Consider the following 12593-nt stretch of genomic DNA (forward strand, 5'->3'; position numbering starts at 1 on the left):
GCTGTCTAATGTTAAATGTCTCCCCGTTCTTCACCCTCTGTTCTCATGCAACACAGATGGTTATGGTGGCAGAAACCTGTGGCTTTCCAGCATGCTGTTAATCAATAACTGATGTCAGACTTGTTTTCTTCCAAGGGATTTTGGTGTAGCTGCATTGAGTACAGAAAGTACATTTTGTCTTTCTGCTAGGGAGGGAAGAACAGGACTTTGGTATGGCCTGCCCTGTTGGTGTGTTTTCCAAGTTGGAAGCAACAACCATGGTAGAGAGCAGATGGTTCTGGAGCTTTTTCCTGGAAGCTCCAATTCCCCATCAGTTTGTGCCTGTAGGGAATCCAATTCTAATTGTAAATATCACTTACATTGTGGTTACAGGCTGAAAGCCATCTTTTGTATTTGCATCATCAAATTCTTGTAACAAGCCCTGGGGTGTGCACTAGTGTAATTAGGTGGCTGTATCTGAACCTCCTGGTGGCTCTTACCATCTTGTTGAAGTGTGATATGTGGTAACTTCTCAAAAAAGCAAGTGTGGGAACAAGCAGAGACTCTTTACAAGCTCCTGTCTGTAGGAGTGAATTGCCTTGCTCAGTAGAAGTAGCAGGAAACTTATTTCAGACTTGCTTCACGCTTAGTAACAGTGTAGATATTGCACAAAGTTGAGAAGAACAGTAGCCTGTTAATTTTAGTCCCTTAAATTCAAAAGGGTCTGTGTAGTTTTTGTAACTGGGGACAATGTCACTGTCTTGCAAAGATATTGACTGTGTGGTCTTCTGGAAGCTCACAGCTTGGCTTTCCTCTGGAGTTATGCTGGTTTTCATTATTGCTTTTTGTTTATCTCTGCTCATGGAGGAGTATTTATGTACTACAGATTAATTAATATGCTGTAGGCAACTGATCTAGTCTGGAATCTGTCCATAGGCAAGAGGTCTGCAGGTGGATCAGTGCTGGAGCAGTTATGACTGAATATACAAATTAATTGCAATGTCTGCAATGAGATGTCTATAAATTCATGTTCTTCCCTTCTAGCTGAGAGATGCAGCATTATTAATAATAATTAATTTACTTTTTCTCCCTTCACAGAGTAGCTCGGGTAGCACGTGAGTCCGGACACTGAGAATTCTACTGAGGACTGGCAGTTATTTCTAGTTCGAAGGAAAAGTGACATTGGTAAGACCCGACTTGTCACTTGTGATCTTATTTGGGTAACCCATGTTGCTGAGGAAAGATCTGGGGAAAAACCTGCCCCTTCAACATGGATTGAATGTCCTTGTAATAAACAAACATATGACTCAAATAGCTGGCTATAAAAGAAGCTGGATCAGTTTAAGAATTTGATTTCAAGCTGGACGGATATTGTTATATTGTAGTTTAATTCTCTCCCCTGCCACACTTCCTTTACTCAAAACCTTAGAGAGACTAAATATTAATCTAGTCCTTCTTCAGCTGCAGAACCACAATGAATTAAAAGAAATGCTGAACTCACTGATACATAAAGTGACCACCTTGAATACATGCAGGTGTTATACCAATGTTCTCCTGGAGTTGCAAAATTCAGGCTGAGGAGTTAATACAGTGATTCTTTCAAGTTCTCCTTTTCGAGCCTGGCTTGTATGTCTGGGAAGAAACACACACCTGAAGCTGCTGATGTGACTTTATAGCCTGGCTTTACACTCAGCTTCTATTTGAGCTGGGTAGTCTTGGCCAAGATCCTGAAAGTATTGACTGGCTGGAGGTTTGACACCTGAGACACTGTTGCAATTCTAATGCAGCACTGATTAGGAATAAATCTCCTGCCTGACAGATAACCCGGTTTCTATTTCATGTGGTGGTCAGGGTGTTTAGAGCAGTACAGAATAAACTGCCTTTCATCTTAAAAGTTGCTAGTCTGAGTTGATATGCTAGGATTTCTGTAGCAGTGTTAACTGACAAATTGAGTTGGTTAGCAGAGTCTTATATTTAATATGGCAATTGATATTCAGTTTATTGCAAAAAGCTCTAATATTGTTTGGTTTTTTTAATCTCCAGGCTCAAAATGAGTGCGATGCTGGAAACCCCTGAGCTGCCGGCAGTGTTTGATGGGGTGAAGCTGGCTGCGGTTGCTGCTGTTCTGTATGTGATTGTTCGCTGCTTGAATTTAAAAAGCCCAACTGCCCCTCCTGAACTTATTTACCGGGACTCTGCTCTGGCCCGCTTTCTACTCAAATCCTGCCCACTGTTGACCAAAGAGTAAGTAGTCTGATTTTTTCATCTTGACCTGCATTACAGGGAAAAGACCTGCACTTAACCATTCTTTAGCCTAGTGTGTGTGTTTGAGTTTCTTGCACCTGAATGCAAATGAATGTCAGGGTATTCTCTTGGGAAAATAAACATGTTCCAAGTGAAACATTTTGTTATTGTTAGTGTCCCAGGTACCTGGCTTTAGGACCAAGTCTTGTTGTGCATATACCTCCATGGATATATATGGGAAAAGTCACCCCTGCCTCTTTGTTTAGTAGCTATATACTGATAATGTACTATATTAGCACTATATAGCCCACGGTCTGTGGAAATGGGGGAGTGATGGATGCAGTCAGCGCTTGCTCCTGTTCATGTACTCTCTGTTAGGGAAGAAATCTGGCAGGGCTCACAGGAAGGAAGCATTTTTACTGTGTGTCTGTGCACTTCTAATGAATACATGGATGGCTATTAGTTTTGAAGTGTCTGCTCTTATTTGAAGCACCTTAAGTTGACTGAAGACTAATGAAATCTATTACTGGGTAGAGCACATCATCATAACTAGTTTAATAAAGCAATGACATGCTGGCTAGCTCTAAGCCAGTTGAATTGACTTACACAGTTGACAAAAGGTCAATTTGAATTTGAGCAGGCTGATCTTCGCCCTTCCATTCTAGGACCTCCAGAATCTGTGCAACTGCCCTTACCTTCATCAATAATATGAAGCATTTACTACAGTTTCATGAGGCTTTGGAGGGACAAGGACTTTGATTACAGTATTTCTCTTCTGCAATCACTTTGAAAACTTGCAAGTCCTATTTAGAAGCCCTAAATACATCAATTATCTACTAAGTACTGAGTGCAGCTGCATGAACCTTCCTTTTGGATCTCAAAAAGTCAAACTGACTTAATGATAGTCATTCTGGGGGAGATAAGAGGCTTTTAGCAATGCTGTGTCAGGTGCCTTGATTACACAAGGTGTAATATCTTAGGCCATAGGGTTTGTAAACTCTTAGAGGAAACAAAGCATTATCTGTTTTAAGTTGTAGCCTAAAGAGAGTTCCTGGATGCCATTTGAGTTTGGTAGTAACATAAGATTGTGGTGAAGCTGGGCATTGAAATTGGATTCTTGATTCTGGCTAGTGCCTTAACTGCGAAGCAGTTGCTTACCTAAAAAATACCAAGTAACTAGAACCTCCTTAGTGTATCGTAGACACTTGTCACCTCAGTGTTGGCACTCCGGATTGACATGTCCCTAGTCACTCAAAGAGCAAGCATGAAGCTGTACTGATTACCAGTCTTGAAGGCATATTAGTATCAGTCTAATCTTTGGAAGCAGATTGTAAGCTAATTCAGAGTCTGTTTTACTCCTCTTTCAGCTGTGTTCTCATGGCAGAAGCTCCTTGCACTACTGTATTATGGGTATGTTTTTGACTTCTACTCAGTTGGAGAACAGAGCAGTCCCAAAGGAGCAAAAATGCAGAATGTGTCTAAAACTTGCAGTACGCATGTTGTGCCTTAATTGCAGGAATAAGAGCTTCTTGCAGAACCCTGATATTGTGTTAAGTGTGCAATCTTGTATTCTTTGCTTTCTCTGGATCAGCTCAGAGCTCAGGCTTGCTGACTTGTCTGAAAACTATAACAGGGATTTCCAACCTATAGATCTTGGGCAGGACATTGCCTGAAAGGCTTGCATGTCCCCAGGAAACAAACTCAGCTGAAACAAACTAGAATAAAATGTGTCAATAGGTAGTTTTTCAGTCTTGTTACCTGTATACCTGTGTTAGGGGAGACAGGGATGTAATTGCTATTGGGGACTGAAAGGGTTTACAGGAAAGACAAATCGAAGATGATGTACATGTGATTTTATTTTTTCTATTGAGGTTATCACAGACTCCTTTCGATATAGAAATTTTTAAAATATCAAAGAAACCCTGTCCTCAGGCATGAAAGTCATGTGGAGACTGACAGGGAACAAATGTATTTAAATTCCTGCAATTATGCATGAAATAGTTTGTAGGACTAATTAGCAAAAAGCTATGTGAAAACAGCTTGTGCAATACTCCGCTAAAAAATCTTGCAAGGCTTTGATTGCTTGCTAATTATTCAGTGTTAGGAAAGCTGATTAAGCAGCTCTTTTCAAATTCTACCATGAAAGCAAAAGAAGTAGCCCAGCAATCCCTCCTGTTACATCAGTACTTGGCTTGTTGTATGATCTATTATAAGACCAGTTCCTCTGTACAGCTGTGAACTGGCTTTGAGACCTAATTTGCTCAGTTCCCTTATGTTTAAGGGAGGAAGAAGTGAGGATATTGCTTGAAAAAAACAGGGTGGCTGAGAGAGAACAGAAATAAGCAAAGTTATTCTATCTGTGCAGCTGTTCAGAAATACTTGGAAGAAACACCTTTGGATTAATTTCCCCTTTATGGCACTGTCCTCACCTGTGGACTTAGTCAATAGATTGTAACTGTTGTGTCATTCAGTAAGCCAAGTGGCAGTGGATGAATAATTGAAGAGCTTTGGGAAGTAAAACTGCCTGAGATGGCTGTGTGCCAGGTACCTTGTACTTGCAGATGTTAGTACTGCTTTTACAATTCTCTAAACTGCCAGAAGCTTTCTCCATATCGATCAAACACTGATAAGCAATAAAGCATCTTCCTAGAGCTCGTTTTTTGTTACCTCTAGATTTCCTTTCTTCTGCTACTGCCCAGATCTGTACTTTGGCTTTACCAAGTGGAGTAGCACAGTCAGACCCTCTTTCATTCAAAGAACTGCTTCTTGCATGGGAGCTCTTGCAAATAAGCACAGCTACTGGTACTCTCGGGCACTGAGGTTTAACCTCTGCCTGCAGCTGTCGTCTGTTCCTGGCTTTCAAACTGGTACAGAAAGTCTGCCATCGGCTTTTATCCCTGCAGAGAAATGCAGCATTGGCTCTTTGATTCACAAAGACAAATTTGACTAGCGTTTGCTGTGCTGGGCTGGGGTTTTTGGCTTTTTTGGCTATTCCTGATTTCTTTTACCATCAAGTGCATGTGTGTATCTTTATTCCTGTAGAGTTGTGGCACAAGTGTCATCCTTGCAGAAAATAATTATTTATCCTTGCTGTCTGCACACTTTTATCCTTAATAAAGGCAAACTTCTCAAAGATTGAAGCAGATGACTGTCAAGCCTGTTAGTAAACACTGTCAAAGATCCAGCTTAGATCCTTCTTATCCTGTGTTTGCACAGTAACCTACATTGGATAAGCAGGCAGCCTGGTACCAGAAGACTCTCTTGCACTGTCGTTGCTTTTCTCCTACATGTAAGGAGTCAGAAAAGCTGGCTTCAAGCTTTTCAAATGTTCTTTACCTCTATCAAATAGCAAACACTGTTTGGTTCCTGTCAGCTCTTTAATGTTCTACTCTGTGAAGAACACTTCCAGGAGAATAATAAAGTAGAAGAACAGTGTTACTCCTGAAGCTTTGGCAGGTGAACATGTTGAGAGGCGGAGGAGAATGGCAGCTCCCTGTTGGTAAATTGAAGCAGTGACCTTGAGGAGAGACGTGGCCTCGGGGCATCCATGTCCTTGCTGGGTTCTCTGCTGTGGCACTGGCAACAGCCTAGAGTTCTCCAGCTTTTATCAGCAAGGATGATGCACTGTAATATTTGTGCCCTGGTTTGACTAGAATAATTATTGTAATCACTGAAGGTTGAGGGAGGGGTATGATGGGCACTTCGCTAAATAAAAGCTGCCTAAACTGGTAAGGAGGTGGTTTAACTGAGGAGGCCAGTCTGTACTTTTATATAGTTCTGACTTCATGCAGTGTCCGTGGGCAGCAGCACTTCTATTCCACTTACGTTAGTTTCTGTTTCAGAGGCTCAGGCCACATGAAAGCTCCATGAGATGCTTTAAGTTTTTGCTGTTACATATTTGCTGTGTCTTCATCACATTGAACAGTCTGAGCTGATGCAGAATAAGCCACTTTTAATATGTTACAGGGGGGAGGGGGTTGAACCCTGCAGACTTCTAGATGAGCTTTCTTGATTGGAGTTCAAATTACATTCCCTACCATCAAAAAAGGGACAACATTCAAACAAGATTTGATTTGTAAAGCATCCCTTAAATACCTCCAAACTGCTCTGGAAAGGAAGGAAAAAAAACCCACAAAACCTGTTACCTGTTGTAGTGCAGGTGGCAGTTCTCAGGGTGTCTCCTGACATGGACAAATTGTATATTCTGCCTTCTTGTCATCAGTATCTGATGCACAATAGCACATCAAAGGTGATGTAAGAGTTAATGTTTAAAGTGTTAATCTCCTCAAATGAAGTAATGCTCCAGAAATAAGCCTGTTGCTGAACTTCCACTTCAGATCTTTGAGGACCTGAATGCTGATGCTTGCTAATAAAAATAGCACAGTTTTCATGTGCTTTTTGTGAGCTGCTTATACAGCTGCTGCTTTCCTAAATTCCTGCATACTGGGCAATGTACGTGCTCTAAAATCATAATCTGCTGCCTCAGAGCCACTAAAACTTAATCTACAATTACATATTGGAATTGTTTTTAATATTAAAATGCTAGGAGAATGTTTGTGCGATACGTAGGAATTCTCTTGCTCTCGGGCACTGTTGTGGACAGCCACCTATCCAGATGTGGGGCTGTGCTGCACAGCTGAAATGCAGCATTTAGAACTAAAACATTAGCATTTGTGAGCAGATTTATGTAACTGGCTGTGAATTCACTTAGTCAGTTAAGACTCATGAGCTCTGTACTTGTTGTGCCATGTAAGTCAGCTTCCATAGCGAGTAACTGGCATCCCCAGACCCATTCTCCTGTCTGTGTGCTGTTGCAGAATCCTGTTACTGGAAGTTATGGGTCTGGATACTGGAAGCCATAAATAATTGCCTCGAATATGTTTTTACTCAGAGTGCCTGATATCTATTGCAACTGACCACAGCCAAACAGGGAAATGACTCAGTTAAAAGCCTTTGGGTCCAGAGAAACCTGGGAAAACACTCTTGTTTCACAGAAACTGAGATTTTTTTGTTTTGTTTCCAGTACAACACAACTTTTCCTTTTTATCTCCTGTGTTATCAGTACTTGCTTGTCTGTGCTGTTGTAGTACATTGTCCTGGTGCGGGCTCACGCTTCAGCAAGAGGTCCTCCTGACCGCTCTTCACCACCCAGCTGGCTGCTCAGCTCCTGTCACCTGTAAACCCGTACTGCAGAACAGAGGAAATGCTGCTTATAGACATGGTGTCTGTGCCTGGGCTCTCGTACATCTTTGAGCAGCTTTGTTCGAACTGGGCACACCAAGGAATGTGTAATGAGTCATCTCCATACAGTGAAATTAGCTTTGCTGGGTAATCTTTACAGCATGCTGTTTTTCAAAACCACTTTAGTTTATAGTAGGGGTTATAGAAAAGTTGAAGTCCGTCATGTCCTTGAACACTTTCCCTATTTCTGCTTAATATTAATGCTGAAGGGAAGCTGCCTGCTTTTATGAATGAAGGGCTCTTGTTTGGAAGACATGGTTAGATTTAGCAGTACTGATAGTTTTAGCATAAAATCTAAAAGGCAATGCTTGAATGTTTCTTAAACTGGGTACTACTTAGTTGCTCAGCCTGCATGATATCTAGCTCGTGTTCCCACAATGTCACACCCTGCTGAGCTTGTTTTGTTAAGCAAAGCCATAAGAAAAATACCCAGAGTACATGCTCTCCTGCTTACAGGATGAGTGTTTCACAGGGGCATCTCTTTTCAGCTGTTTGCCATGAGGCGTGTTGGCTTCCATACCAAACAGTCTGTGCTAGCTATTCCTATCAGCACTGGATAGTTGTTGTTTTTGGGTTTTTGTGGTTTTTTTCCATCTGGATTTAGTATTAAAATATCTCTGGAACTGTTTTTCACATAATGGGCTTAAGCAAAATTTAGTTTATCTGATCTGCACTTTCAGAGGGTGAAGACTCTTATGCAATTCCTGGCAAGCTTTTCCCCCCTCACCAGTGTGGTATCACACACCTTCATGACTGAAGAGTTCTTTTGTTCCCTCCTTGTTGAATGCTTTTAGTAAAAGCAAGTTGAAAGTCCTCACAAGCCCTGGATAAACAGATGTCTTGTCCTGAAGTCCTGTACAGTCTTGGACTGTTGTGCTCAGTACTTGGTCTTGGAAGTTCTTGTGGACTTTGTCTTGCTGAAAGGTATAGATAGAAACGCATAGAAGACTTTAAAAAACAGATTTTTTTTTTTTCCATTGCTAAAATGGTCAACAGAAATAGCCTGACAGAGATCATGTACCCAGTTCTGTTATAGATTTATAAGGATGCTTTGCGAGTTTAAACTTGTCCATCAGCTGAGGACAACTTTTACTGGAATGCAGTGATACAGATGCATAGCTTTGTTACTGTTAAGGTTTTACAGGGTTTTGTTGGTTAGATTGGCAACTTGTCTTTGTAAATGAAAGTGGTGGTTTTTTAATAGCTTCTTGCTTTTGCATTGGTCTGGTAAGGTTAGTTTTAATCTGTTTTTCTCTCGTTATGCAAATCTGTACAATCTGTGTGACTTTTCTCTCTCCTTGTTGAGATCTTGTGATGTTCAGTCTTCTGGAATCTGGATACTGAAGGTATTTAAAGGTGTCTATCTCACCACTAGCCTATTGCTTGAAGGCTGATGGTCAGTAGGAAAAGATAGGTGAGATACATGCCAGTGTTAGGGTAGCAGCTTATTTTCAGAGCTTTAAGTGCTGTATTTTTAAGTGCAAGCTGCAGGAATACACGTAACATACTTAAGTATGACTAAGTGGGAGTAACAAATCTCTGAATCAGAGTCCTGTCCTATGCACATTACCCACGCTGGAACTTGACCTTTGAATATTTATGTAGAAGACTAGTTACATGTAGAGTGACTAACACATCTTTACTGCAGGCAGTGTGATGTTTAAAAAACTGACTGGAATGAATATAAGAGAAGCTGAGCATTTTACTTGGTGCATAGAATGCTCAGAAACACTGATTTGTGCCCTCTGAAGGGAGCAAGCAGTGAAACCACCCTTGTCCATAGGGCTTAACACAGTTTTAGCTTTGAGGGAAATGTGTAATCTGTAGGTATCATGTGTCTGTTATGTGTGGAGTCACAGGGATTCCTGACATGGTTTTAGCCTTTAGTGAAACACATATCAATGAAACTGCATGTGCTGTTTGCCTATGTAAAAGATGCATAAAGGTTTGACTTACTGAAGATCAGTTAACTTCCAGTTGGGTTATTCGAAGGCATGTTTGGGTATTTTTTTTTCCAAAGAAATCAGCTGTGACCTGAGAAGGCAGGCTGTGGTAAGCAGTATGCTCTTGGTAAGCAGGATGCTTGAAGCCATTTGTCTTCATTTAAACTCCGGCAGTAGTGACGAGGCTTTGAAGACTCTTCTAATTTCCTCTCTAACAACATCCTGTGATATGTGCTGCTGCAGCTGCTGCATCTATTGCCCTGGATGACTGTAACTTATAGCTGGAAGCTGAAGTGGAGGTAAACATGAGGGAAGGATTGGTGCTTGCAGAGATCCTTGATTATTTTTTTCTTTTTTTAATCAAGGTGGTAGCAGTAATTAGTCACAGCTGTATAACTTATAATCCCTGCTGTAGCTGAAGAAACTGCTTCCCTTTTAGCACTATGGGGTAAGACTTTGGGTTCTATCTGGGACAATTTTTGATTTGGAAAGCATTATACAGAAGCAAAACTGCCAAAATTTTCCAAAGCATGCACTTAACCTAATAATAGAAACCATGCAACGGTGTTGACATCTGAGTCTCTTCTAAAAGAGCTGCAAATTCTTATTATAGATTATATTTGACAGCTCTCCTCAAAAGCTGCTAGCAAAACCTATCTGCAGAGGACTTCTGTGGAAGATGAAGAGCCAGTCAAGCCCCATCTAGTGTGGGGCACACTACTGACCTGAACTGGTGGCAAACAACTGGGGTGAAGCTGCTTTTTCTTGTGCTAGGAGAGTGTCTTCCATCTGGCACGATAGTTGCTGTTCAAAACCCTCTGCAGTGAGCTGCATGTGACTTGAGCAGAACCATCTGTAGTTCTTCCTGTCAGGCTTGTTTACATTGACGTTACTATCCCAATGGATATCTGCTTTAAATCGTGTGAATGTATCCACCAACTACTTTCCATCTCTACCAGCAACTGCGGAGGATGAGTGTGTGGAGCCCCTGTCGTTGCTGGGAGTCTCTGCACGGCTGGTAAATGCTGTGTGTTGTGCTTGGCAAGATCCACCTGCAGTGCTTATCTCCCAGTGCAGGATGCTGGGCTGATAAAAGGTAAATAATGCTGCTAGGCCCACATGGATTCTTTGGAAAGCTTTATAGTTGAGTGATCAAATCCAAGATGCACTGAGAGCTAATTTACAAGGCTACAAGTATCAGCTGGCAGCTTTTGCAGCCTTTATTGAAGTTGTATCTACTTCTACAAGAATCTATTTTGGGTCTCCTTGGGAAGTACACTTGCGAAAACTCAGTGAAACTGTACAATGAGCTGCTATCTTGCTTTGACTGTAAGAAGTCCCCTTCATAAATGAGGGAGGAGAACAGAGAGAAAGAGCATACTGCTGCTCTTGTCCTGCCAAGCAAGCCTAGATTTCCCATAAGATAAGAACTATTTTTTGAGGAGTGTGTGGGGAACAGGGAGTTGTGGATATGATATATAAGAGCTGGCATGGAGAAGAAGGTCTAGCTGTGTGAGTAGGTAGTGTCAGAGCACAAAGGTAAGGTTTCTGTCACATTCTTTAGTATATCTGGATCCCGAGCCACCTGTTTTTCTGTGAACAGGGAAGAACCTGATCTCTGCTTCATCTGGTCTCAAGAAGTCAAAAGGAATAACTGCAGGAAGCCCTGAGAAACCCAATGGGGAGGGAGTTGCTGATCTCTCAGGACCCAAGGTGGCGTCAGCAGCTCTCAAGCTTCTTTTGGAGATCATGCTCTGTGTAGCAGAGACCATAGCTCCTTAATTGGAAGCATGTCCCCTGGGACTGCAGTTCTCCTAAACAATAAACCATTTGTCTTTTCCTATTGAGAGCTGATGTAACTATCTTTTTCAAGGCATCAGTTCAGTCTCTCTTCTGTGGAGTGGCCAGGTGACTGCCCTACCACCATGTGAGCAACAGTATGTTTCCTGTTAAACCACTTGCAGCTCTGCCTGTACTAAAAAAACCCCCAGTAACTAAGCCTTTAATGCCTCCAGCTAATAGCTGTGTTTTCTCCCAAATGTGTTTCGGTTTGGGGTTTTTTTGAGGGCCTGTAAGCCAGGAAAAGACTAACAATCTGCTTTGTCACCTGGTTTTAATATGCCCTTGATAAACAAACATAACTGTTAGACTCCCCACTCTTATGTTGAAAGGGATTTATTATTCAGTGGAGTTTGGCCAATTCTGAGAGGTCCTTTTAAAACTGACCCAGCTTTACCTAATTCTTGAGAGGCAAAATCACTCTGTACTGTGCTCTTCACTTAATTTACAAAAGCTTGTCAGGACAATTTTGCAAAGAACAGCAAGTTTTGGGGCTTTCAGTTTTCTAGAACTCACTGTGAATCCTGTTGTTTCTGCCACTGCCTCATACAGTCAAGTGCTTACACCAGTTCATGTGGCTCAGCCCAGCAGGCTTCAGTGTTTCAATTAAAACAGATTTACAACACTTTACAGGTTCTGGAGGTCAGTTTGGTTGGCTGGCAACATACTGTCCCATTCTCACTGAGGCATGAGGCCTCTGTGTATTTAGTGAGAAATACTTGTGCATGTAACATTTCAATATAGAGGAATGTCTGGGTTGTGGCTTCTGCTGATATCAGTGCTGGTTTGTCAGATTTGGGAGCATGTCAGTCTCTCACCTTGTGTAAGGCTGTGAAGATCAGTGCTGCTGGTTCAGTCATAGCAAAACCAATTTCATATTTGTTGCTGTATTTGGTAGCAAGGAGATTTGTTAAACTGCTTATCTGTTCTCAAAGGCTTGTTAACACAGCAGAGATAAGTGATTAAATTACTGCCTCTTTCAGGTACATTCCACCTCTGATCTGGGGAAAGAGTGGACATATCCAGACTGCCCTTTACGGAAAAATGGGGAGAGTGAGATCACCACATCCGTATGGACTTCGCAAGTACCTCACGATGCCAGATGGAGCGACGGCCACCTTTGATCTCTTTGAGCCGCGGTCCGAGCACTGCATTGGAGGTCAGTCAAACAGCTGCTGGCTGCATCTAGCTGCTAACCTTGCTTCTGTGCTCTGAGGGATGAATGAGGACACAGTTACTTGATTTATCAGAAAGGATAGATGTCAATTCTCCTGGTGGAAGGGGACTGCTAAGCAATACTGACCAATGTGTGGAGGCTATGAGACCATCTTGCTGTATACCTATATC

General features: G+C 41.8%; 1 protein-coding gene across 1 annotated transcript in view; it reads left to right on the forward strand.

The window, feature by feature from the left end:
* The window catches only part of ABHD2 (abhydrolase domain containing 2, acylglycerol lipase), a 38739-nt gene that overhangs the window by 8765 nt on the left and 17381 nt on the right, over window positions 1–12593 (forward strand). The window contains exons 2-4 of the mRNA XM_065847216.2: window positions 1078–1164; window positions 2023–2223; window positions 12230–12405. Coding sequence (XP_065703288.1) covers window positions 2030–2223; window positions 12230–12405 — 370 coding nt within the window. The 5' untranslated portion in view covers window positions 1078–1164; window positions 2023–2029. The remainder of the gene's footprint in view (window positions 1–1077; window positions 1165–2022; window positions 2224–12229; window positions 12406–12593) is intronic.

This window comes from Patagioenas fasciata, chromosome 12, assembly GCF_037038585.1.
Source record: "Patagioenas fasciata isolate bPatFas1 chromosome 12, bPatFas1.hap1, whole genome shotgun sequence".
In the NCBI taxonomy this organism is placed as follows: Eukaryota; Metazoa; Chordata; class Aves; order Columbiformes; family Columbidae; genus Patagioenas; species Patagioenas fasciata.